The 22,315-nt window shown below is 37.4% G+C and overlaps 1 protein-coding gene across 6 annotated transcripts in view; it reads left to right on the forward strand.

Annotated features, from left to right (window-relative positions):
• ATRX (ATRX chromatin remodeler) overlaps nucleotides 1-22,315 on the forward strand; it is a 236,528-nt gene that overhangs the window by 210,641 nt on the left and 3,572 nt on the right. For all 6 annotated transcript variants that reach the window (XM_060088120.1, XM_060088116.1, XM_060088118.1 and 3 more), the window contains 4 exons: nucleotides 18,900-19,049; nucleotides 19,891-20,016; nucleotides 20,757-20,852; nucleotides 21,365-21,493. In XM_060088120.1, coding sequence (XP_059944103.1) covers nucleotides 18,900-19,049; nucleotides 19,891-20,016; nucleotides 20,757-20,852; nucleotides 21,365-21,493 — 501 coding nt within the window. The remainder of the gene's footprint in view (nucleotides 1-18,899; nucleotides 19,050-19,890; nucleotides 20,017-20,756; nucleotides 20,853-21,364; nucleotides 21,494-22,315) is intronic.

Consider the following 22,315-nt stretch of genomic DNA (forward strand, 5'->3'; position numbering starts at 1 on the left):
TTGTCATATATGGCCTTTATTATGTTGAGGACAGTTCCCTCTGTGCCTACTTTCTGCAGGGTTTTTATCATAAATGGGTGTTGAATTTTGTCGAAAGCTTTCTCTGCATCTATTGAGATGATCATATGGTTTTTCTCCTTCAACTTGTTAATATGGTGTATCACATTGATTGATATGCGTATATTGAAGAATCCTTGCATTCCTGGAATAAACCCCACTTGATCATGGTGTATGATCCTTTTAATGTGCTGTTGGATTCTGTTTGCTAGTATTTTGTTGACGATTTTTGCATCTATGTTCATCAGTGATATTGGCCTGTAGTTTTCTTGTTTTGTGACATCCTTTTCCGGTTTTGGTATCAAGGTGATGGTGGCCTCGTAGAATGAGTTTGGGAGTGTTCCTCCCTCCGCTATATTTTGGAAGAGTTTGAAAAGGATAGGTGTTAGCTCTTCTCTAAATGCTTGATAGAATTCGCCTGTGAAGCCATCTGGTCCTGGGCTTTTGTTTGTTGGAAGATTTTTTATCACAGTTTCAATTTCAGTGCTTGTGATTGGTCTGTTCATATTTTCTATTTCTTCCTGAGTCAGTCTTGGCAGGTTGTGCATTTCTAAGAATTTGTCCATTTCTTCCACGTTGTCCATTTTATTGGCATATTGTTGATTGTAGTAATCTCATGATCTTTTGTATTTCTGCAGTGTCAGTTGTTATTTCTCCTTTTTCATTTCTAATTCTACTGATTTGAGTCTTCTCCCTTTTTTTCTTGATGAGTCTGGCTAATGGTTTATCTATTTTGTTTATCTTCTCAAAGAACCAGCTTTTAGTTTTATTGATCTTTGCTATTGTTTCCTTCATTTCTTTTTCATTTATTTCCGATCTGATTTTTATGATTTCTTTCCTTCTGCTAACTTTGGGGTGTTTTTGTTCTTCTTTCTCTAATTGCTTTAGGTGCAAGGTTAGGTTGTTTATTCGAGATGTTTCCTGTTTCTTAAGGTAGGATTGTATTGCTATAAACTTCCCTCTTAGAACTGCTTTTGCTGCATCCCATAGGTTTTGGGTCGTCGTGTCTCCATTGTCATTTGTTTCTAGGTATTTGTTAATTTCCTCTTTAATTTCTTCAGTGATCACTTCGTTATTAAGTAGTGTATTGTGTAGCCTCCATGTGTTTGTATTTTTTACAGATCTTTTCCTGTAATTGATGTCTAGTCTCATAGCATTGTGGTCGGAAAAGATACTTGATACAATTTCAATTTTCTTAAATTTACCAAGGCTTGATTTGTGACCCAAGATATGATCTATCCTGGAGAATGTTCCATGAGCACTTGAGAAAAATGTGTATTCTGTTGTTTTTTGATGGAATGTCCTATAAATATCAATTAAGTCCATCTTGTTTAATGTATCATTTAAAGCTTGTGTTTCCTTATTTATTTCCATTTTGGATGACCTGTCCATTGGTGAAAGTGGGGTGTTGAAGTCCCCTACTATGAGCGTGTTACTGTCGATTTCCCCTTTTATGGCTGTTAGTATTTGCCTTATGTATTGAGGTGCTCCTATGTTGGGTGCAGAAATATTTACAATTGTTGTATCTTGTTCTTGGATCGATCCCTTGATCATTACATAGTGTCCTTCTTTATCTCTTCTAATAGTCTTTATTTTAAAGTCTATTTTTTCTGATATAAGAATTGCTACTCCAGCTTTCTTTTGGTTTCCATTTGCATGGAATATCTTTTTCCATCCCCTTACTTTCAGTCTGTATGTGTCTCTAGGTCTGAAGTGGGTCTCTTGTAGACAGCATATATATGGGTCTTGTTTTTGTATCCATTCAGCCAATCTGTGTCTTTTGGTGGGAGCATTTAGTCCATTTACATTTAAGGTAATTATTGATATGTATGTTCCTATTCCCATTTTCTTAATTGTTTTGGGTTCCTTATTGTAGGTCTTTTCCTTCTGCTATGTTTCTTGCCTAGAGACGTTCCTTTAACATTTGTTGTAAAGCTGGTTTGGTGGTGCTGAACTCTCTCAGCTTTTGCTTGTCTGTAAACGTTTTAATTTATCCATCAAATTTGAATGAGATCCTTGCTGGGTAGAGTAATCTTGGTTGCAGGTTTTTCTCCTTCATCACTTTAATTATGTCCTGCCACTCCCTTCTGGCTTGTAGAGTTTCTGCTGAGAGATCAGCTGTTAACCTGATGGGGATTCCCTTGTGTGTTATTTGTTGTTTTTCCCTTGCTCCTTTTAATATGATTTCTTTGTGTTTAATTTTTGACAGTTTTATTAATATGTGTCTTGGTGTATTTCTCCTTGGATTTATTCTGTATGGGACTCTCTGTGCCTCCTGGACTTGATTAACTATTTCCTTTCCCATATAAGGGAAGTTTTCAACTATAATCTCTTCAAATATTTTCTCAGTCCCTTTCTTTTTCTCTTCTTCTTCTGGAACCCATATAATTCAAACGTTGGTGCGTTTAATGTTGTCCCAGAGGTCTCTGAGACTGTCCTCTGTTCTTTTCATTCTTTTTTCTTTATTTTGCTCTGCATCAGTTATTTCCACTATTTTATCTTCCACCTCACTTATCCGTTCTTCTGCCTCAGTTATTCTGCTATTGATCCCATCTAGAGTATTTTTCATTTCATTTATTGTGTTTTTAATCGATACTTGATTCATCTTTATTTCTTCTAGGTCCTTGTTAACTGTTTCTTGCATTGTGTCTATTCTATTTCCAAGATTTTGGATCTTGGGAATAGAATCTTGGATCATCTTTACTATTATCATTATTCTGAATTCTTTTTCAGATAGACTGCCTAGTACCTCTTCGTTTGTTAGGTCTGGTGGGTTTTTATCTTGCTCCTTCTCCTGCTGTGTGTTTTTCTGTCTTCTCATTTTGCTTATGTTACTGTGTTTGGGTTCTCCTTTTTGCAGGCTGCAGGTCCGTAGTTCCCATTGTTTTTGGTGTCTGTCCCCAGTGGCTAAGGTTGGTTCAGTGGGTTGTGTAGGCTTCCTGGTGGAGGGGACTAGTGCCTGAGTTCTGGTGGATGAGGCTGGATCTTGTCTTTCTGGTGGGCAGGTCCACATCTGGTGGTGTGTTTTGGGGTGTCTGCGGACTTTTTATGATTTTAGGCAGCCTCTCTGCTATTGGGTGGCATTGTGTTCCTGTCTTGCTAGTTGTTTGGCATAGGGTGTCCAGCACTGTAGCTTGCTGGTCGTTGAGTGAAGCTGGGTGCTTGTGTTGCGATGGAGATCTCTGGAAGATTTTCGCCGTTTGATGATATGTGGAGCTGGGAGGTCTCTTGTGGACCAGTGTCCTGAAGTTGGCTCTCCCACCTCAGAGGCACAGCACTGACTCCTGACTCCTCAATTTGGGATGATTCGTTGTCTATTCATGTATTCCACAGATGCAGGGTACATCAAGTTGATTGTGGAGCTTTAATCCGCTGCTTCTGAGGCTGCTGGGAGAGATTTCTTTCTCTTCTTTGTTCTCACAGCTCCCAGGTCTCAACTTTGGATTTGGCCCCGCCTCTGCATGTAGTTCGCCGGCGGGTGTCTGTTCTTCGCTCAGACAGGACAGGGTTAAAGGAGCTGCGGCTTCGGGGACTCTGGCTCATTCAGGCCGTGGGGGAGGGAGGGGCACGGTGTTTGGGGTGAGCCTGCAGCGGCAGAGGCCGGCGTGACGTTGCACCAGCCCGAGGCGTGCCGTGCGTTCTCCCAGGGAAGCCTTCCCTGGATACCGGGACCCCGGCAATGACGGCCTGCACAGGCTCCCGGAAGGGCGGCGTGGACAGTGACCTGCGCTCACACACAGGCTTCTTGGCGGCGGCAGCAGCAGCCCCAGCGTCCCACGCCTGTCTCTGTGGTCCGCGCTTTCAGCTGCGGCTCGCGCCCGTCTCTGGAGCTCCTCCAACAGCACTCTTAATCCCCTCTCCTCGCGCACCAGGAAACAAAGAGGGAAGAAAATGTCTCTTGCCTCTTCAGCAGTTCCAAACTTTTTCCCAGACTCCCTCCCGGCTAGCTGTGGCGCATTAGCCCCCTTCAGGCTGAGTTCTCGCTGCCAGCCCCAGTCCTCTCCCTGCGCTCTGACCGAAGCCCGAGCCTCAGCTTCCAGCGCTGCCCGCCCCAGCAGGTGAGCAGACAAGCCTCTCGTCTGGCGAGCGCCAGTCAGCACCGATCCTCTGTGCGGGAATCTCTCCGCTTTGCCCTACCCAGGTACGTGGGGAGTTTCTTGCATTTTGGGAGGTCTGAGGTTTTCTGCCAGTGTTCCGTAGGTGTGCTGTAGGAGTTGTTCCACGTGTAGCTGTATTTCTGATGTATCTGTGGGGAGGAAGGTGATCTCCGCGTCTTACTCTTCCGCCATCTTGAATCTCCCACCTTGTTTCTTGTTTCTTGAGGTAGGATTGTATTGCTATAAACTTACCTCTTAGAAGTGCTTTTGCTGCATCCCATATTTGTTGGGTCATCGTGTTTTCATTGCCATTTTTTCTTAGTATTTTTTAATTTCCTCTTTGATCTCTTGGTTATTAAGTAGTGTATTGTTTAGCCTGAATGTGTTTGTAGTTTTTACAGATTTTTTCATGTAACTGATATATAGGCTCATAGCATTGTGGTCGGAAAAGATACTTGATACAATTTCAATTTTCCTAAATTTACCAAGGCTTGATTTGTGACCCAAGATATGATCTATCCTGGAGAATGTTCCATGTGCACTTGTGAAGAAAGTGTATTCTGTTGTTTTGGGGTGGAATGTCCTCTAAATATTAGTTAAGTCCATTTTGTTTAATGTATCATTTAAAGCTTGTGTTTCCTTGTTTATTTTCATTTTGGATGATCTGTCCATTGGTGAAAGTGGGGTGCTAAAGTCCCCTACTATGATTGTGTTACTGTTGATTTCCCCTTTTATGTCTGTTAGCCTTTGCCTTATGTATTGAGGTGCTCCTATGTTGGGTGCATAAATATTTACAATTGTTATATCGTCTTCTTGGATTGATCTGTTGATCACTGTGTAGTGTTCTTCTTTGTCTCTTGTAGTAGTCTTTAACATCTATTTTGTCTGATATGAGAATTGCTACTCCAGCTTTCTTTTGATTTCCATTTGCATGGAATACCTTTTTGCATTCCCTTACTTTCAGTCTTTTTGTGTCCCTAGGTCTGATGTGGGTCTCCTGTAGACAGCATGTATACAGGACTTGTTTTTGTATCCATTCAGCCAGTCTGTGTCTTTTGTTTGGAGCATTTAATCCATTTACATTTAAAGTATTTATCAATATGCATGTTCCTATTACCATTTCCTTAATTGTTTTGGGTTTGTTATTTTAGGTCTTTTCCTTCTGTTGTCTTTCCTGCCTAGAGAAGTTCCTTTTGCATTTGTTGTAAAGCTGGTTTGATGGTTCTGTACTCTCTTAGCTTTTGCTTGTCTGTAAAGATTTTAATTTCTCAGTCGAGTCTGAATGAGATCCTTGCTGGGTAGAGTAGTCTTGGTTGTAGATTTTTCCCTTTCATTACTTTAAATATGCCTTGCCACTCCCTTCTGGCTTGCAGAGTTTCTGCTGAAAGATCAGCTGTTAACCTTATGGTCATTCCCTTGTATCTTATTTGTTGTTTTTCGTTTGCTCCTTTTAATATTTTTTCTTTGTATTTAATTTTTGATAGTTTGTTTAATATGTGTCTTGGTGTATTTTTTCTTGTATTTTTCCTGTATTGGACTCCCTGCACTTCCTGGACTTGATTGACTATTTCTTTTCCCTTTTTAGGGACGTTTTCAACTATAATCTCCTCAAATATTTTCTCAGTCTCTTTCTTTTTCTCTTCTTCTTCTTGGACCCTTATAATTTGAATGCTGCTGTGTATAATATTGTCCCAGAGGTCTCTGAGACTGTCTCAATTCTTTTCATTCTTTTTTCTTTATTCTGCTCTGCAGTAGTTATTTCCACTATTTTATCTTCCAGGTCACTTACCCATTCTTCTGCCTCAGTTATTCTGCTGTTGATTCCTTCTAGAGAATTTTTAATTTCATTTATTGTGTTGTTCATCAGTGTTTGTTTGATCTTTAGTTCTTTTAGGTCTTTGTTAAACGTTTCTTGTATTTTCTCCATTCTGTTTCCAAGATTTTGGATCATCTTTACTATCATTACTCTGAATTCTTTTTCAGGTAGACTGCCTGTTTCCTCTTCATTTGTTTGGTGTGGTGGGTTTTAACCTTGCTACTTCATCTGCTGTGTGTTTCTCTGTCATCTCATTTTTCATAATTCACTCTGTTTGGGGTCTCCTTTTCACAGGTTGCAAGTTCATAGTTCCCGTTGTTTTTGGTGTCTGCCCCCAGTAGCTAAGGTTGGTTCAGTGGGTTGTGTGGGCTTCCTGGTGGAGGGGACTAGTGCCCATGTTCTGGTCAATGTGGCTGGATCTTGTCTTTTTGGTGGGCGGGACCGCATCCAGTGGTGTATTTTGGGGTGTCTGTGACCTTATTATGATTTTAGGCAGCCTCTCTGCTAATGGGTGGGGTTGTGTTCCTGTCTTGCTAGTTGTTTGGCATAGGGTGCCCAGCAGTGTAACTTGTTCGATTTTGAGTGAAGCTGGGTCTTAGCGTTGAGATGGAGATCTGTGGGAGACCTTTTGCCATTTCATATTACATGGAGGTGGGAGGTCTCTGGTGGACCAGTGTCCTGAACTCAGCTCTTGCACCTCAAAGGCACAGGCCTGACACCCCTCCGGAGCACCAAGACCCTGTCAGCCACATGGCTCAGAGGAAAAGGGAGAAAGAAAGAATCAAATAAAAAGAAAGTTATTAAAATAAGAAATTATTAAAAATTTTAAAAATTTAAAAAGTAATTAAAACTAAGGAAAGCCAGAGAAAGAAGGGAGCCACCATTCCAAAAAACAAATCCACCAATGCTAACAAGCGCTAAAAACTATATTAAAAAAAAGAAACGGACAGACAGAACCCTCGGACAAATGGTAAAAGCAAAGCTGTACACACAAAATCACACAAAGAAGCATACACATACAAATAGAGCAAAAGGAAAATAATATTTATATATCTTTTGGGAAGTCTGAGATCTTCTGCCAGTGTTCAGTAGCTGTTCTGTAGGAGTTGTTCCACATGTAGATGTATTTCTGATGTATTTGTGTGGAGGAAGGTGATCTCCACATCTTACTCCTCCACCATCTTGAAGGTCTCCTCCTCATTATTTTATAACAGTGCTTTAGCCATCTTTTTTTTTAGTTTTAATTATTTTAGGCTATGTTGGGTCTTCATTGCTGCACGTGGGCTATCTCCAGCTGCAGTGAGCGGGGGCTACTCTTTGTTGCGTTGCGCAGGCTTCTCGTTGCTGTGGCTTCTGTTGTTGTGGAGCATGGGCTCTAGGCACGCGAGCTTCAGTAGTTTCAGCACGCGGGCTTCAGTAGTTGCAGCGCGTGGGCTCAGTAATTGTGGCACATGGGCTTAGTTGCTCTGCGGAACGTGGGATCTTCCCAGACCAGGGAATGAACCCATGTCCCCTCCATTGGCAGGCAGATTCTTAACCAGCGCACCACCAGGGAAGTCCTAGTTTAGTTAGCATTTTAAAAAATCTGTAGATAGGTGACTTGGATTCAGACTCCAGCTTAAGAAAACTGTTTTGATTAGCTAAAATAGAGAACTAACTTGGGCTAAAAAGGGTATGGACCCATCTTTTAGACTTTGGTCTGTCCCAGAATTCTGCCACATAGTCTTGTGTTGTCTGTTTCCCTTATCATAAAGACAGTATGTTTAAAAAAAGGTTAATGAAAAATTTTTTCCTATTGTAAAATTTTCATACCAGAAGAATATAATGTATACTCATGTACCCATCACCTAGGTTTAGTAGTTGTTAATATTGTGCCACATTTGCCTCTATTTTTCTGAAATATTTAAATTATAAGAATATATTTCAATTGTAAATATTTCAGTATAAATCTCTAAATTATAGACATTTCTTACATAAGCACAATACCATAAAATTAATAACTTCTTAATTTCCTAACAGCATCTAATACCACAGCCATATTAATATTCAAATTATTCCACTTGTCTCAAAAAGTTTGTTACAGTTTCTTTGTTGAAACCAGATCCACTCAAGGTACACACACTGCATTTGGTTGTTGTGTCTCTCCATATATTTCTTTTAATTTAGTGCAGTCACCTCCCCTCCCTTCATTCTGTATTTGTTTATTTCCTGGTGGTGAATTTGAATTTGTATATCTTATACATTCTCTAAACTGGAAATTCGATCCAAAAGTTTGATTAGATTTATGGCAGATATCTGTGGCAAGGATGTTTTGTAGATGATGTGTAAAAAGAGATTAATATTCTTTAAAAAACAGGATAAGGCAGGTTATATGGAAAAAGGAGTAATAAATATCAAGTGCTTGTGCTATATTCCTTTTAAACACATTATCTCTTTTAATCCTTACAGTAGTCCTATTAGTTACAGGTGGTATTACCCCTTTGTAGTAAGGGAATTGGTTCTGAGAGATTACCCAATTATTAAGGAGCAAAGTTACAATTCCAAAAAAGGTTTCTCAGAAAACTAAAAATAGAACTACAATATGACCCAGCAATTCTACTTCTGGGTGTATATCTGAAAAAAATGAAAATACTAATTCAAAAAGATAATTGCACCCCAATGTTCATAGCAGCATTACTTACAATAGCCGAGATATGGAAGCAACCTAAGTGTCCTTCAACAGGTGAATGGATAAAGGAGATGTGGTAATATATGCACAATGGAAAACTACTCAGCCATAAAAAAGAATGAAATTTTGCCATTTGCAACAACATGGATGGACTTAGAGGGTATTATGCTTAGTGAAATAAGCCAGAGAAAGACAAATACTGTATGATGTCACTTATATGTTGAATCTAAAAAATACCACAAACTAGTGAATATAACAAAAAAGAAACAGACTCACAGATATACAGAACCAACTAGTGGTTACCAGTGGGGAGAGGGAAGTGGGGAGGAGCAAGATAAGGGTAGGGGATTAAGAGGTACAAACTACTATGTATAAAATAAAAAAGCTACAAGGATATATTGTATAGCACAGAGAATATAGCCAATATTTTATAATAAGTAAAAGTGGAGTATAACCTTTAAAAATGGTGAATCGCTATGTTGCACACTTGTAACTTACATTGTATATCAGCTATACCTCAGTTAAATATAATAAGATAAAAATTCTTTAAAAGAGAGAAGGGGGAAAAAGTCAAACAAGGCACTTTATCTTTACATAGACAAAAAATTTTACTAATTTTACTGCTCTTTGTGCTTCAGTCTGGTAAAATATTGGGTGGGCCAAAAGGTTCGTTTGGTTTTTTCCATAAGATGGCTCTAGTAGTGCTTAGTTGTCTTTAACTTCATTTGAAACAATTTTGTTAGATTGTGTAGTGACAGCTGTCATATCAGCTCACATTTAAAGAAAACATCAAAATTGGTGAATTTTTGTGTAGTCATTTTTTTGTTTTTGTTTTGGGTTTTTTGGTTTTAATTTATTTATTTATTTTTAAAGTTTTATTTGTTTTTGGCTGTTTTGACTCTTCACTGCTGCATGCGGGCTTTCTCTAGCTGTGGCAAGTGGGGGCTCCTCTTCATTGCAGTGCATGGGGTTCTCATTGCAGTGGCTTCTCTTGTTGCAGAGCATGGGCTCTAGGCACGCGGGCTTCAGTAGTTGCAGCACGCGGACCCTAGAGCACGCAGGCTTCAGTAGTTGTGCTGTGCAGGCTCAGTGTTTGTGGCTCACAGGCTCTAGAGTGCAGGCTTAGTACTTGTGGCGCATGAGCTTAGTTGCTCCGTGACATGTGGGATCTTCCTGGACCAGGGCTCGAACCCATGTCCCTTTCATTGGCAGGTGGATTCTTAACCACTGCACCACCAGGGAAGTCCCTGTGTAGCCATTTTAATATTGAAGATGGAAGAAAAAAAGCAATATTTTCAGCATATTATGCTTTATTATTTCAAGAAAGGTAAAAACGCAACTGAAACACAAAAAAGATTTGTGTAGTGTATGGAGAAGGTGCTGTGACTGATGGAACATGTCAGAAGTGGTTTGTGAAATTTCGTGCTGGAGATTTCTCACTGGACGATGCTCCACCGTCGAGTAGACTAGTTGAAGTTGATAGCAATCAAATTGAGACATTAATTGAGAACAATCAATGTTATACCATACGGGAGATAGCTGACATACTCAAAATGTCCAAATCAAGCAATGAAAATCTTTGCACCAGTTTGGTTATGTTAATTGCTTTGATGTTTGGATTCCACATAAGTTAAGTGAAAAAAACTTTCTTGACCATATTTTTGTGTGCGATTCTCTACTCAAACATAACGAAAACATTCCATTTTGAAAACAAATTGTGATGAGCAATGAAAAGTAAATACCGTACAATAATGTGGAACGGAAGAGATCATGGGGCAAGCAAAATGAACCACCACCAACCACACCAAAGACCCGTCTTCATCCAGAGAAGGTGATGTTGTGTATATGGTGGAATTGGAAGGTAGTCCTCTATTATGAGCTCCTTCCGGCCAACCAAACGATTCATTCCAACAAGTACTGCTCCCAGTTAGACCAACTGGAAACAGCACTTGATGAAAAGCGTCTGGAATTAGTCAACAGAAAATGCGTAATCTTCTATCAGGATCCTAACACAAAACAGCATGTTTTTTTGATGACCAGGCAAAAACTGTTACAGCTTGGCTGGGAAGTTCTGATTCACCTGCTGTATTCACCAGACATTGCACCTTCGGATTTCCATTTATTTCAGTCTTTGCAAAATTCTCATAATGGAAAAAAAATTCAATTCCCTGGAAGACTGTAAAAGGCACGTGGAACAGTTCTTTGCTAAAAAGAAAGTTTTGGGAAGATGGAATTATGAAGTTGCCTGAAAAATGGCAGAAGGTAATGGAACAAAATGGTGACTATGTTGTTCAATAAAGTTCTTGTTGAAAATGAAAAATATGTCTTTTATTTTTACTTAAAAACTGAAGGGGGCTTCCCTGGTGGCGCAGTGGTTGAGGGTCCGCCTGCCGATTCAGGGGACACGGGTTCGTGCCCCGGTCTGGGAAGATCCCACATGCCGTGGAGCGGCTGGGCCCGTGAGCCATGGCTGCTGAGCCTGTGCGTCCGGAGCCTGTGCTCCGCAATGGGAGAGGCCACAACAGTGAGAGGCCCGCGTACCACAAAACAGACAAGCAAACAAAAAAAAAAATTCCGAAGGAACTTTTTGGTCAACCCAATAAGAGCAAAAAATTGATCTTCACATATATAAATTGCTTTGGCTTATCATGCTTTCATTTTAGGTAATGAGAGGTATCCTATGAGCATCAGCTAATTTTTTTTTAAATAACGTACATTCTCAGGACAAGTAATAACTTATTGGTCCTTCTATAATTATGATGGCCATATATCTAGAATTTTCTAGGACAATTCTGATATCAGATAATTTGTCCTGTCAAATCTGTTTTATGAATTTTTCAATAGGAAGACTTGGTTAAGGTGTAAAAACTACTCTGTATGGAAATACATTTTTTTAAAGTGAGGGTCTGCTTTAGACCTTTAGAAAAGGTGTTGGAAGTAAGAGTAAGTGGTAAATTAACACCTAGTAGAGTCTTTTCTTGGTCTTAGCTGTCCAAGAGAAGAAAATATTTTGGTGAAGAAAGTGATTAAATACTGTTAGATGTTACTGGTAGATGGATTGGATCAGGTCTGAGAAGTGACCATTAGATTTAGCAATGCAGAGGTCATTGGTAAACCAGGGACTTTGCTAAATACTTCCTGTGTAATATTTAGTCTCCATAGTAATCCTGTGAAGTAGATACTTATTAGGCCCATTTTGCAGACCAGGAAACTTAGATCCAGAGAGATAACTTGCTCAAGGACATAGGGCTAATAAGTGTTAGAGCTAGGATTTAAACCCAGTAAGACTCTAGATCTGCACTGCCCAGTACAAGAGCCACTAGCTACATGTGGCTATTTACATTTAAATAAATTAAAGTTTTAGTTCATCAGTCACACTAGTCACATTTAAAGTGCTCAGTAGCTACCATATTGGATAGTGCAGACTCAGAACGTTTCCATCATTGCCCAGAGTATTGTTGGAGCAGTACTCTAGAGCCTGTGATTTTAACCACTGTGATATATATATATATATATATATATATATATATATATATATATATATATATATATATATATATTCTTTCATTTAAATTCTGCCAGTAAACTTTCCTCTGAAAATCAAAAGGCTGGCACAGGTCTTCTTTTGTTATCAAAACAGTTGATTCCCACAAAATTATACTGATGTTTATATTTCAAGCAGTTTGGTCATACATAAAATTGTTATCAAGAGAAACATGGTAAGCATGGCTATATGTCCTTTCAGTTTTTTTCCATTTTCATTTAGGGGAGTTCAGAGGACATAACTAATATGTTGAAGTGACAGTGATTCTGAATTAGTATAGGTACTTGAGTGCCACAGTATCTGTGTATTAATATCCTAAAGTGTGTAACTGAGATTGGCTGATTCAAATGTGTCTTGTAACACTTCCAGGAATAGGGACAGTGGAAAATTGAAGCTGTGATTCTTTTAGGGGAGTTAAGTAGGTGAATGTCTCACTTCTGTCTCTTCAATTACTAATGTTTTCATGACTGAGCTTTTTACATCAAATTTATTACTTTGGACCCTTCAAGGAATATAAATTGTGGGAGAGATTTGGTCAATATAAGAATCATTAGATGGCCTTATTTATGTCATTTTTTAAACCATTTTATATTTTAATGTTTTCTTTCTCTTTTTTATCAATCATACTTTTTTAAAAACATTTATTTATTTATTTATTTTATTACTTATTTGGCTGTGCCAGGTTGGGTCTTAGTTGCGACACATGGGATCTTTAGTTGCAGCATGCAGACTCCTAGTTGCAGCATATAGGATCTAGTTCCCTGACCAGGAATCAAACCCAGGACCCCTTCATTGGGAGCATGGAGTCTTAGCCACTTGACCACCAGGGAAGTCCCTGATGTTTTCTTTCTTTAAATGTAATTTGAACTGCTAAATAACTGCTTTTGCTCTTATTTTCATATATTTTTTAGACCACACCTATGGTTGAGTTAGAGGATGTAACAGTGTTAATAAATTAAAGAGATGATGTGAGCTCCAGATTGTATAGCATAAGAACTGAGTTGAATTCAGGCTCTAGTTGGAAAACTGCAACCTCTAGAAAGTTACTACAGTCATATACAGAATGACACTCTTTACCTCTCAGTGAATGGCATTTGTCATGTATAAGAATTGTAATGGATCACCAGTTTTTAAAGGTTAAATGCTAAATATAGTATCTAGTTCTTTAAATGTTAAATTGAGTATAAAACATTTTTATCAAAGGAGATTCTGGCTTTTACCCTCCACCAGTGTCAGTTTGGCAGGCCTGCCTTTTCTTTCCTTGGAAGTTTCAAGTTCTGTAGTTGTCACTATCTTATTCATACCTACAATTTGAGAATCTGGATATATTTATAAATGCTCTTTGGCAAGGGTTATGTGCTCTTGACCTAAAAATCTGATATGAGGTGGTATGTGAACTTCATTCAATAGCTCTCTAGTTACTTATCAAATATGTTGCATTTTTTTCTTGTGTAGTTTGGGAAGAAAGAGGCTTTATATTTGAAAATAGAAACTTTTTTGACCAGGAATATTGTTTCTTTATTAAGAATCTACACTTATTTAAGTAATAAAAGGAATTTTTTTCATAGCTTTTTGAGTGGGTCCTGTGGCACTTAAGTATTCTAGTGACATTTTATTTCCAGATATTATGAAACTCAAGTTCAAACTGATGGCAAGCAAAATATTTTGAAACATGACAAACCCTTGCCCCCACCTCTAGGCAAAGTCTTGATTGTTTCTTAAAAATTTTATTTTCAAGGTTGAATTTCAGAATTAATTAAACGGAAATTTTTGTCAGCTTGCCAAATACTTTAAAGTTCTAAATATATTAACTTAAACTTGTAGTTTATCATTAATTTTATTTTATTAATTGAACTAGTCATTTTGAAGCTCAAACTAATTTAGGTTGTTAGCTAGAATATAGACCATGCTTTTCCCAGCTTGTAAGCTTTTTCACTTATTTAAGGAAAAATAAAGTTTAGACAAAGAAAGTAAAGGTACACATTTGGATGTAATTTAAACCTCATTTTGATGACTGTTGGCCTAGTGATTATAGATTCTGTTCCAGTATTGTTTTCAATAATAGTGTTACTATAGCAACTAATATAAATGCATGCTTCAAGGGGAGAAAACAAAAAACCTCTCCACGATTATATTATATATTGGGATGAAATTTTTCTTTATTAACTTTTATAACTTGCTCTAGACTTTGCAAAACTTTTTCCCAAAGAAATATTCTGAAGATCTTGTTACAAATACTTTTTTGCCCTCTTAATCTCATCAAGTTTCTTGTACTGACAGTATGCTGCAATTAATTTAAATGGGAAAGATGTAGAAACAGTTTGTATCAGAAATCCTGTAACTTCTTTCTGTTATTTGTGTCTTACACAACACTCTGGAAGAAAGAAAGATTTTTGCTTTCATGCTTCTGAAATGTATAAATGAATCTTGTTCCTATAGAAGTCAGTTAACTTTTATGTCATGTCTTTTCTTTGTTAAAATGAAGATAGTGGTAAACATACTCATCTGAGTCCTTGAGTATTGTCGGCATATTATTGTATGAACAAGTGGTTCATATAATAATACATTAAAAATTTTTAAATTAATTAATTTATTTTTGGCTGCATTGGGTCTTTGCTACTGCGGCGGGCTTTTCTCTGCGGAGGCTACTTTTCGTTGCAGTGCACGGGCTTCTTTTTGTGGTGGCTTCTCTTGTCGTGGAGCACAGGCTCTAGGCGCGCGGGCTTCAGTAGTTGTGGCTCGTGGGCTCTAGAGCACAGGCTCAATAGTTGTGGCACACGGGCTTAGTTGCTCTGCAGCATGTGGGATCTTCCTGGACCAGGGCTTGAACCTGTGTCCCCTGCATTGGCAGGCAGATTCTTAACCACTGTGCCACCAGGGAAGTACCTAAAATTTATCCATTAACCTGTTTCATTGCAGATTTGGTAATTAAAAACTAAAAGTGGCATAAATGTCTTGATAAACTCTGAAGAGAATAATTAAATAGATGATAAAGTGTATCTATATAATGTACACACCTTGCAACCATTAAAAACAATGAAAGTTTGTATTTAATGTAAAATAATGTTCATGGAAAGATATTAAGGCAGAAAGGTAGGTTTTAAATATAGTACAATCCCATTTTTATGTGGAAATGTGTGCACACACGTGTGTTAAGTGTAACTGTGTGAAGGGATATACAACAAATGTTACCAGTAGTTGTCTCTAGTTTTTATAATAGATATTAACATCATTTCCATTAAAATTTTTAAAAATTCTTTGAAAAGAAGGAAGTGCTGTAGCCAGTAGAAGCAATATGATTGATTTTTTGGCTTGATGTTAGCAGGGAGGTAATGTTTTAGGAAAAGGGTCCAAAATTTTTTAATGATAAAAAACTAAGTCACATGCACTTTTCCTCTGACTTGTTGACATTTTAGTTGACTGTGGGTCAGAATGAAAGTTATTGCACGAGCAGAAGCTGAACCTCTATCATAATCTGACCTTAAAATTAGGCAATCATGTTTGACTTGATAGCATAGATCTTAAATCTGGAATTGGTGGGGAGATCAGTTTTTATATTTTCTTTTATTAAAAAATTAACACGCACTTGTTTTTAAAAACTTCAGAAAGAACAAAAGCGTTAAAAAGAGAAAAGATAGACCTACTTAAGTTTTTCCTGCCCCTGGAATCCTTTAGGGAATTTTCTTTTTTTAAGAGAATAGATCTGGGAAATGGAGGGCACTATACCTCAAGAAAACAGTCATTCTGGGCCTCCCTGGTGGCGCAGTGGTTAAGAGTCCGCCTGCCGATGCAGGGGATACGGGTTCGTGCCCTGGTCTGGGAGGATCCCATATGCCGCGGAGTGGCTGGGCCCGTGAGCCATGGCCGCTGGGCCTGCGCATCCGAAGCCTGTGCTCCTCAACGGGAGAGGCCACAACAGTGAGAGGCCCGCATACCGCAAAAAAAAAAAAAAAAAAAAAAAAAAGAAAACAGTCATTCTTTACAGTGTGATAGAATGATCACTGGATAGGAGTCAGGAAATTTATCTTCTAGTCCCAGCTAGTCCTTAGCTCTGTGATTGGAAAAAGGTTACTTTGCCTCTCTGGACATCAGTTTCTACCAATTTCAAGATGATAAGTTTGGACTTTGAAATTACAGGATGCTAAGGATTAACTTGATAAAGCTCCCTGAAATCACAGACACTTTTTTTTTTTTTGCGGTACGTGGGCCTCTCACTGTTGTGGCTTCTCCTGTTGTGGAGCACAGGCTCCAGATGCGCAGGCTCAGCAGCCATGACTCACGGGCCCAGCCGCTCCACAGCATGTGGGATCCTCCCGGACCGGGGCATGAACCCGTGTCCCCTGCATCGGCAGGCGGACTCTCAACCACTGCCCCACCGGGGAAGCCCTTGGTGGGCTTTTTAAAAGAGTGTATATGGGTGTGTTTGTGTGTATGTGTGTGCATGTATGCAGATTGCATGCATGCATTTTTGGAAAGGCTTTTTCTCTAACCATAAAAAGTAGTTAATGTATGGATTGTGGTATTTATAATTGAGAAATAAACGTTACACTTGATTGACGTAATGTTTATTTCCAAAGAATTGGGTATTTCATTTATTCCTGCTATTCTTATCTCATCCTGTTACATATGTGATGGTAGAATATTTCATCCATGTTTAACTTATAGTCATAACTAGATTAAGTTATTATCCAGTATTACGGAGAAACCACACAGCTGAAAAATAAATTCAGTTCCTAGCACACAGTTCTCCTGGTCTTTCCCTTAGGTTGCTGTCTTAGAGAAATGAAGTGATTTTTGACTATGGTTTAGAACATCACCTATTGTCAGACAGAAGTAAAATTAGGGACTATCTATAGAACATTTCTACCTTGTAATTTATTTGGTATTTTGTAGAACAACTGACTTTCCTAATTGTACTTGGCATGGTCACTTGCTAAAAATATTAGTCAATGTTATCTGGTTTTATTACATACCTGTCTCCTGAGTCATGCTCGGGGGGTAAGCATGGGAGACACACATCTAAGGAAGCATTATCTTTTAACAGAATTTAATTCAGACTGCCCTATCTCCCTGCCTGCCTGGTCAGTAACTCTGAACTTTGGAGATATATCTAGTGATGATAAACCTGTTCTATATGTCATAGGCCAGAGAAGTCAGCTTTGATGGCAGACTTCTACACTGGTGCAGGAGAGAAATGTTTACTTAACATTTTAAAAGAAATAAACTTATTAACATATATGTGTTCCACCAGTAGACTTTCTTGAGCCCTCTTGCTTGTATGGTCTTTTAATGTTTTCAACGAAAGAAATAGCACATGCCTTCAAAATGAATTATAAAATCTCAATTACAGCTGTATCAAGAAAATCAGTTCCTTTTCTTTCGTGAAATTATGAAGTGATTATTTATTGAGGTAGCAAGATAAAATTGTTTGTTAACGTGATACCAAATATCAGAATGTTTGGAATTGGTGTCAGCATTTGCTGTTGTACAGAAAAAAACTTAGGGCCTCATGAGCTGAATTTTTCATCTTGAGTTATTTAACAAACATTTGAGCCCCTACCCTGTATTGGACGCTATACTCTAGGTATGGTTGAAGATGTAAAGACAAAATTCTTTTCAAGTGTGGGCTTTGTCTATGCTAAACTTATGGAGGCATTAAGCATTATTAGATGCAGATTAAGTTTAAATTTAATGTGCTATGTACCTCGCTGTACCTTCCTTTGGCCAGTCAAATATTATTTACGTTCTTTCACTAAGTTCACACTCAATTTAGAAAGTGTGTTCTAAGGAAACTTGCTGTTAGAAGCTATGGAAAATCCTTTTGTAAAGTGAATTAATTTGCTTTTTATATATCCAGGTTTTCATCTTTTATTTCTTAATAAACAACTTGTGAATATTTTAATTTTTTATTAGCAAGTAACATACCCATGGTTCACTTTAACCCTCTGGCCCGCAAATCTCCATTTGTGTGTGTCTCTCTCATAATCGTAATCACACAGAGCAGGAGTTTGGTGTTCTTACCGAGTATATAAATGATCCCAATTTTTAAGCTTTTAGTTTTTTTTAACCTTAAAAGACTGGCTTAAAACATTATGACTTTAAAAAAGACACTATGATAATAAATTGATAAACAGTGTATATCAGTTTAAATTTCAACCATGGGTCCTTACAGTGTAATTTTATTTGACCTTCTTACAATTGAAATATAAGGATTGTATGTTCCAGTTAAACTGTTCTGTAGCTGTTTTGATTAATTTAGATTTGGTTTTTGTTAGTATAGTGGTAGCTAAAGTGATTATGAAAATAAAGGTGCTAAACATGTATGAACAGGAGTAGCCATGATTTTTAGCACAGTCATTCATTCAGTGTAATCTCTGAGTTAAGCAGACTTCTGTTAGCATTTTTTTATCAACTCAGAACAAAGCACAAAACAAAATGCATATGAAAAAATTAGAACAAAGTTGGAGGAAAAAACTTTGAAAGATGAAAAGTAGTCATTAAAAAATTGAGCCCCTAAAACATGCTATATAAACATAACATTCTTATGTAAGAGGCTGGTGTTGCATGTATTGTGAATGTTTTCTAGGTAATTTATCATATATATCAGAAATATGTATAGCAGCCAGTTCCTAGCTTCTAGTCTAACAGTAGACCAAAGAACTATGGAGATATGATCCAGAGGGAGAAAATAATTATTATTTCAACCCCTCTAAACAGGACACCATACTTGCAGAACTTCTTCAAATACATAAAGAACACATTGTAGGATATCATGAACATGATTCTCTTTTGGACCACAAAGAAGAAGAAGAGTTGACTGAAGAAGAAAGAAAAGCAGCTTGGGCTGAGTATGAAGCAGAGAAGAAGGTAGTTCATTTGAAATGCTTTTTTTTTATGTTAGTCATTTTAAAGAACAATGGGGGAAGAAAAGCGTCGCATTTGGAACAGGTAGTAATGTAGTGAATCTTCAGGAACAGAGTCTCCAAGTATGAGACTCTGTTTATGGGCTTTTCGGTACCTTTGGTGATAGAGTGGGAGGAGAGGAGAGAAGAAAATATTTTCCCCTTAAAGAGTAGTAACCTCATTTCTGATTAGCACTTGCTAAATTGAGAGATTAGTGGGAAGCTATATATTTAGCATCACTTAACTTCCATCAACACCCTCACAGTAGTAACAGACATATAGGAGCTTAGAGTTTGGAGGTAGGAGTAAATGTTGCTTTAGCATGTGTACCATGAAATCTAAGTTTTGACTGATTATCAGAACACAAAAATACTCCATTATTAGACATTAGTGTCAATCTCCAGCAGCAACTTTATTTAAAATAGTTCCACATCTGTTTTAAACACCACCCCAAGTTGAGCAAAAATATGCCTGAGCATATGGGAAACCTTATCCTAATGCCTGAATCCTTTTTAAACTCATTGTACCAAACTTCTTTAACGTTGTGATTTTAGTAGTCTCATCAGAATTCTCTGAGTTGCCCCTTTCTGTGGGAATTATCAGAAAAAGAGTACACCTTTAGGGGTTAAAGCTTTCTATGTAAGAAGATCTTGGTTTCGGGTGAAAAGGGTGTTTTGTTTGTGTGTGAAAGAGTGTTAATAATTTCCTAGATCTGAGAATGTGGATTTTTTTCTAAACCAGTAGGTGATGTAGAATTTCAAGTTTTAAATCACAATGTGGAAAGTGCATAATTTTTTGTTTTTAGGGACTGACCATGCGTTTCAACATACCAACTGGGACCAATTTACCCCCTGTCAGTTTCAACTCTCAAACTCCTTATATTCCTTTCAATTTGGGAGCCCTGTCAGCAATGAGTAATCAACAGCTGGAGGTAAGTTGTGAAGTATAAAAGTAGTTTAACTTGAATTAAAGGCAATTTCAAGTGCCCTGTTGTTGAAGGTTCCCTATGCTGGAATATCACATTCTCCAAAAGATTACCTCTGAATAGACCAAGAAATTTTTCTTTCATTTGTTGACCTTTTTGAACTAGCATAGTATACTAAAATGTGGTTTGTTCAGAGCACAAGGGAATCAGGCCTTGAATTAATGTAGTTTGAATAATTTTAATTAAGGAACAATAGGGTAGCTGACTGGCTAGGGAAATAGCACTTTCTTCAGTTATAAAATACTTTGAATAAACGGGATAAATACACACATTGATTTATATTCTAATGCAGTGTAGATGCAACATTAAGTATACGATAATGCACAGTATTATGAAATAAGTAATTTAAAACTAGAATCAGTTATAATTTAAATAAGAAGGACTAGGTTTTACTATACCAATAATTTAATAATTTAATCTGTGGTTTTCTTTTTAAAATGTGCTTATGGAGTCATTTAAATTATTAAAATATTGGTGCAATAGAACCCAAACTTTTATCTTCCTAACAAGACCCTCACTGATGAGTTTTACTCCATTTTATTGATGCTGAATTTTGCTGTTCTTTTCAATTATTTAAAGAGTTTTAAGACCAAGTGCTATAAATTGGCAAGAGAAAGGATCCCTATACTTTTAAACTATGCTGTCTTTTATATGCCCTTATAAAGTTATTTCTTGGATTCTTCTAGGACCTCATTAATCAAGGAAGAGAAAAAGTTGTGGAAGCAACAAACAGTGTGACAGCAGTGAGGATTCAGCCTCTTGAAGATATAATTTCAACTGTAGTAAGTTAATTGGCAATTGTTTGTTCCAACTTGCAGTTTGTGTTCTTCCCCCCCCCATTTGTTTTAATTTTTAATTGTTGTTTGATTCACTACTTCCGTGGGGAAAAGAGCGTAATCCTTATAACTTGATTTGCAACAGTAAAATACCAATAAACTGGATAATAGTGCCAAGCTATATATAATTCAGTTTTACCTTGATGTTGGCACAAAAGAGAAATGTAAAATCTAAGAATTGGGAAATCAGTTAATCATAGAAATGTGTGCATTGCTTACATAAATGTACTTTAATTACCAGTTGTATGAATTAAATCCAAATAGGTTGATTCCAGACATAGGTAACCCTTGTACAACAGTGGACAACTTAGTACCCTGCTTTTACATCATTGTCTTCTTTAGAAAAGAGTAAAGGAAAAGGAAAAAAAACTTTAAAAATCCTCAATATCTTTAAGTACCTTAATTATTTTTTTCTCAATTCTACTGCAATAAGGAGTAAATAGAAACTTTTCTTTTAGTGGAAGGAAAACATGAATCTCTCAGAGGCCCAGGTACAGGCGTTAGCATTAAGTAGACAAGCCAGCCAGGAGCTTGATGTTAAACGAAGAGAAGCAATCTACAATGACGTATTGACAAAACAACAGATGGTAAGAATTTGGACTATCTCTAGGTTATGTTTAATTTTCTTGAATTTATAAAAATCGGTTTGTGTGACATCTGTGTCAATAACCATTCCCTCATATGGATGGATGGATGGTCATTGGTTATCCCCAGAGAAACTTTATCCAAAAACCTAGTAATGTCAAATAAAGGTAATGTCTTTTGTTGCAAAGGAGCAACAACTTCCCAAATGGGTCTCCTTGAAGTTTACATAGACTCTCTTCCATATAATTTTATTTTTGTATATTCTGGACATCTAAAAAGGAATTTTTGCCAGACTTTTTACCACATTTACTATTTTTAAACAACTTCCACAAATATGTATACTTTTTAATGTATTTAATTTGAGATAAAAAGTCGAGCTATAAATGATACATGACACAGGTTCCTACTAAATTATGTAATTCTTTAAAAGACTAGCATATTCCAGGATCCTTGATTATCTTTCCTAGCATGGTCTTTGCCAGCATCTGCCTTGCACTGGGAAATTTCAACTCTTGACACCAGGGAATCAATTTCTGTGGCATGAATTTTACTTAGAAAACACTGTAGAATTATGTGGTTTTAAATTATCTTAGGAAATTTGAGCCATTCCAAGTAGGAATTATTCCCACTGCAAGTGCCTTTTCCCTTGGGTGTTTGTCACTAAAAATGTTTGTCTGTCATCAGGTGAAATATTCAAAAGAATGACAAAGAAAGGAGACTTGACAAAAAAGTGCTGTAACTAATACTTGAGACTAATCACAGTGCAGGATGGGTTACTATGGCAACTAACCTAAATGCTGCTTGCACTACAATAGTCAAGTCAT

The sequence above is a fragment of the Mesoplodon densirostris genome, chromosome X (genome assembly GCF_025265405.1).
Source record: "Mesoplodon densirostris isolate mMesDen1 chromosome X, mMesDen1 primary haplotype, whole genome shotgun sequence".
Classification (NCBI taxonomy): domain Eukaryota; kingdom Metazoa; phylum Chordata; class Mammalia; order Artiodactyla; family Ziphiidae; genus Mesoplodon; species Mesoplodon densirostris.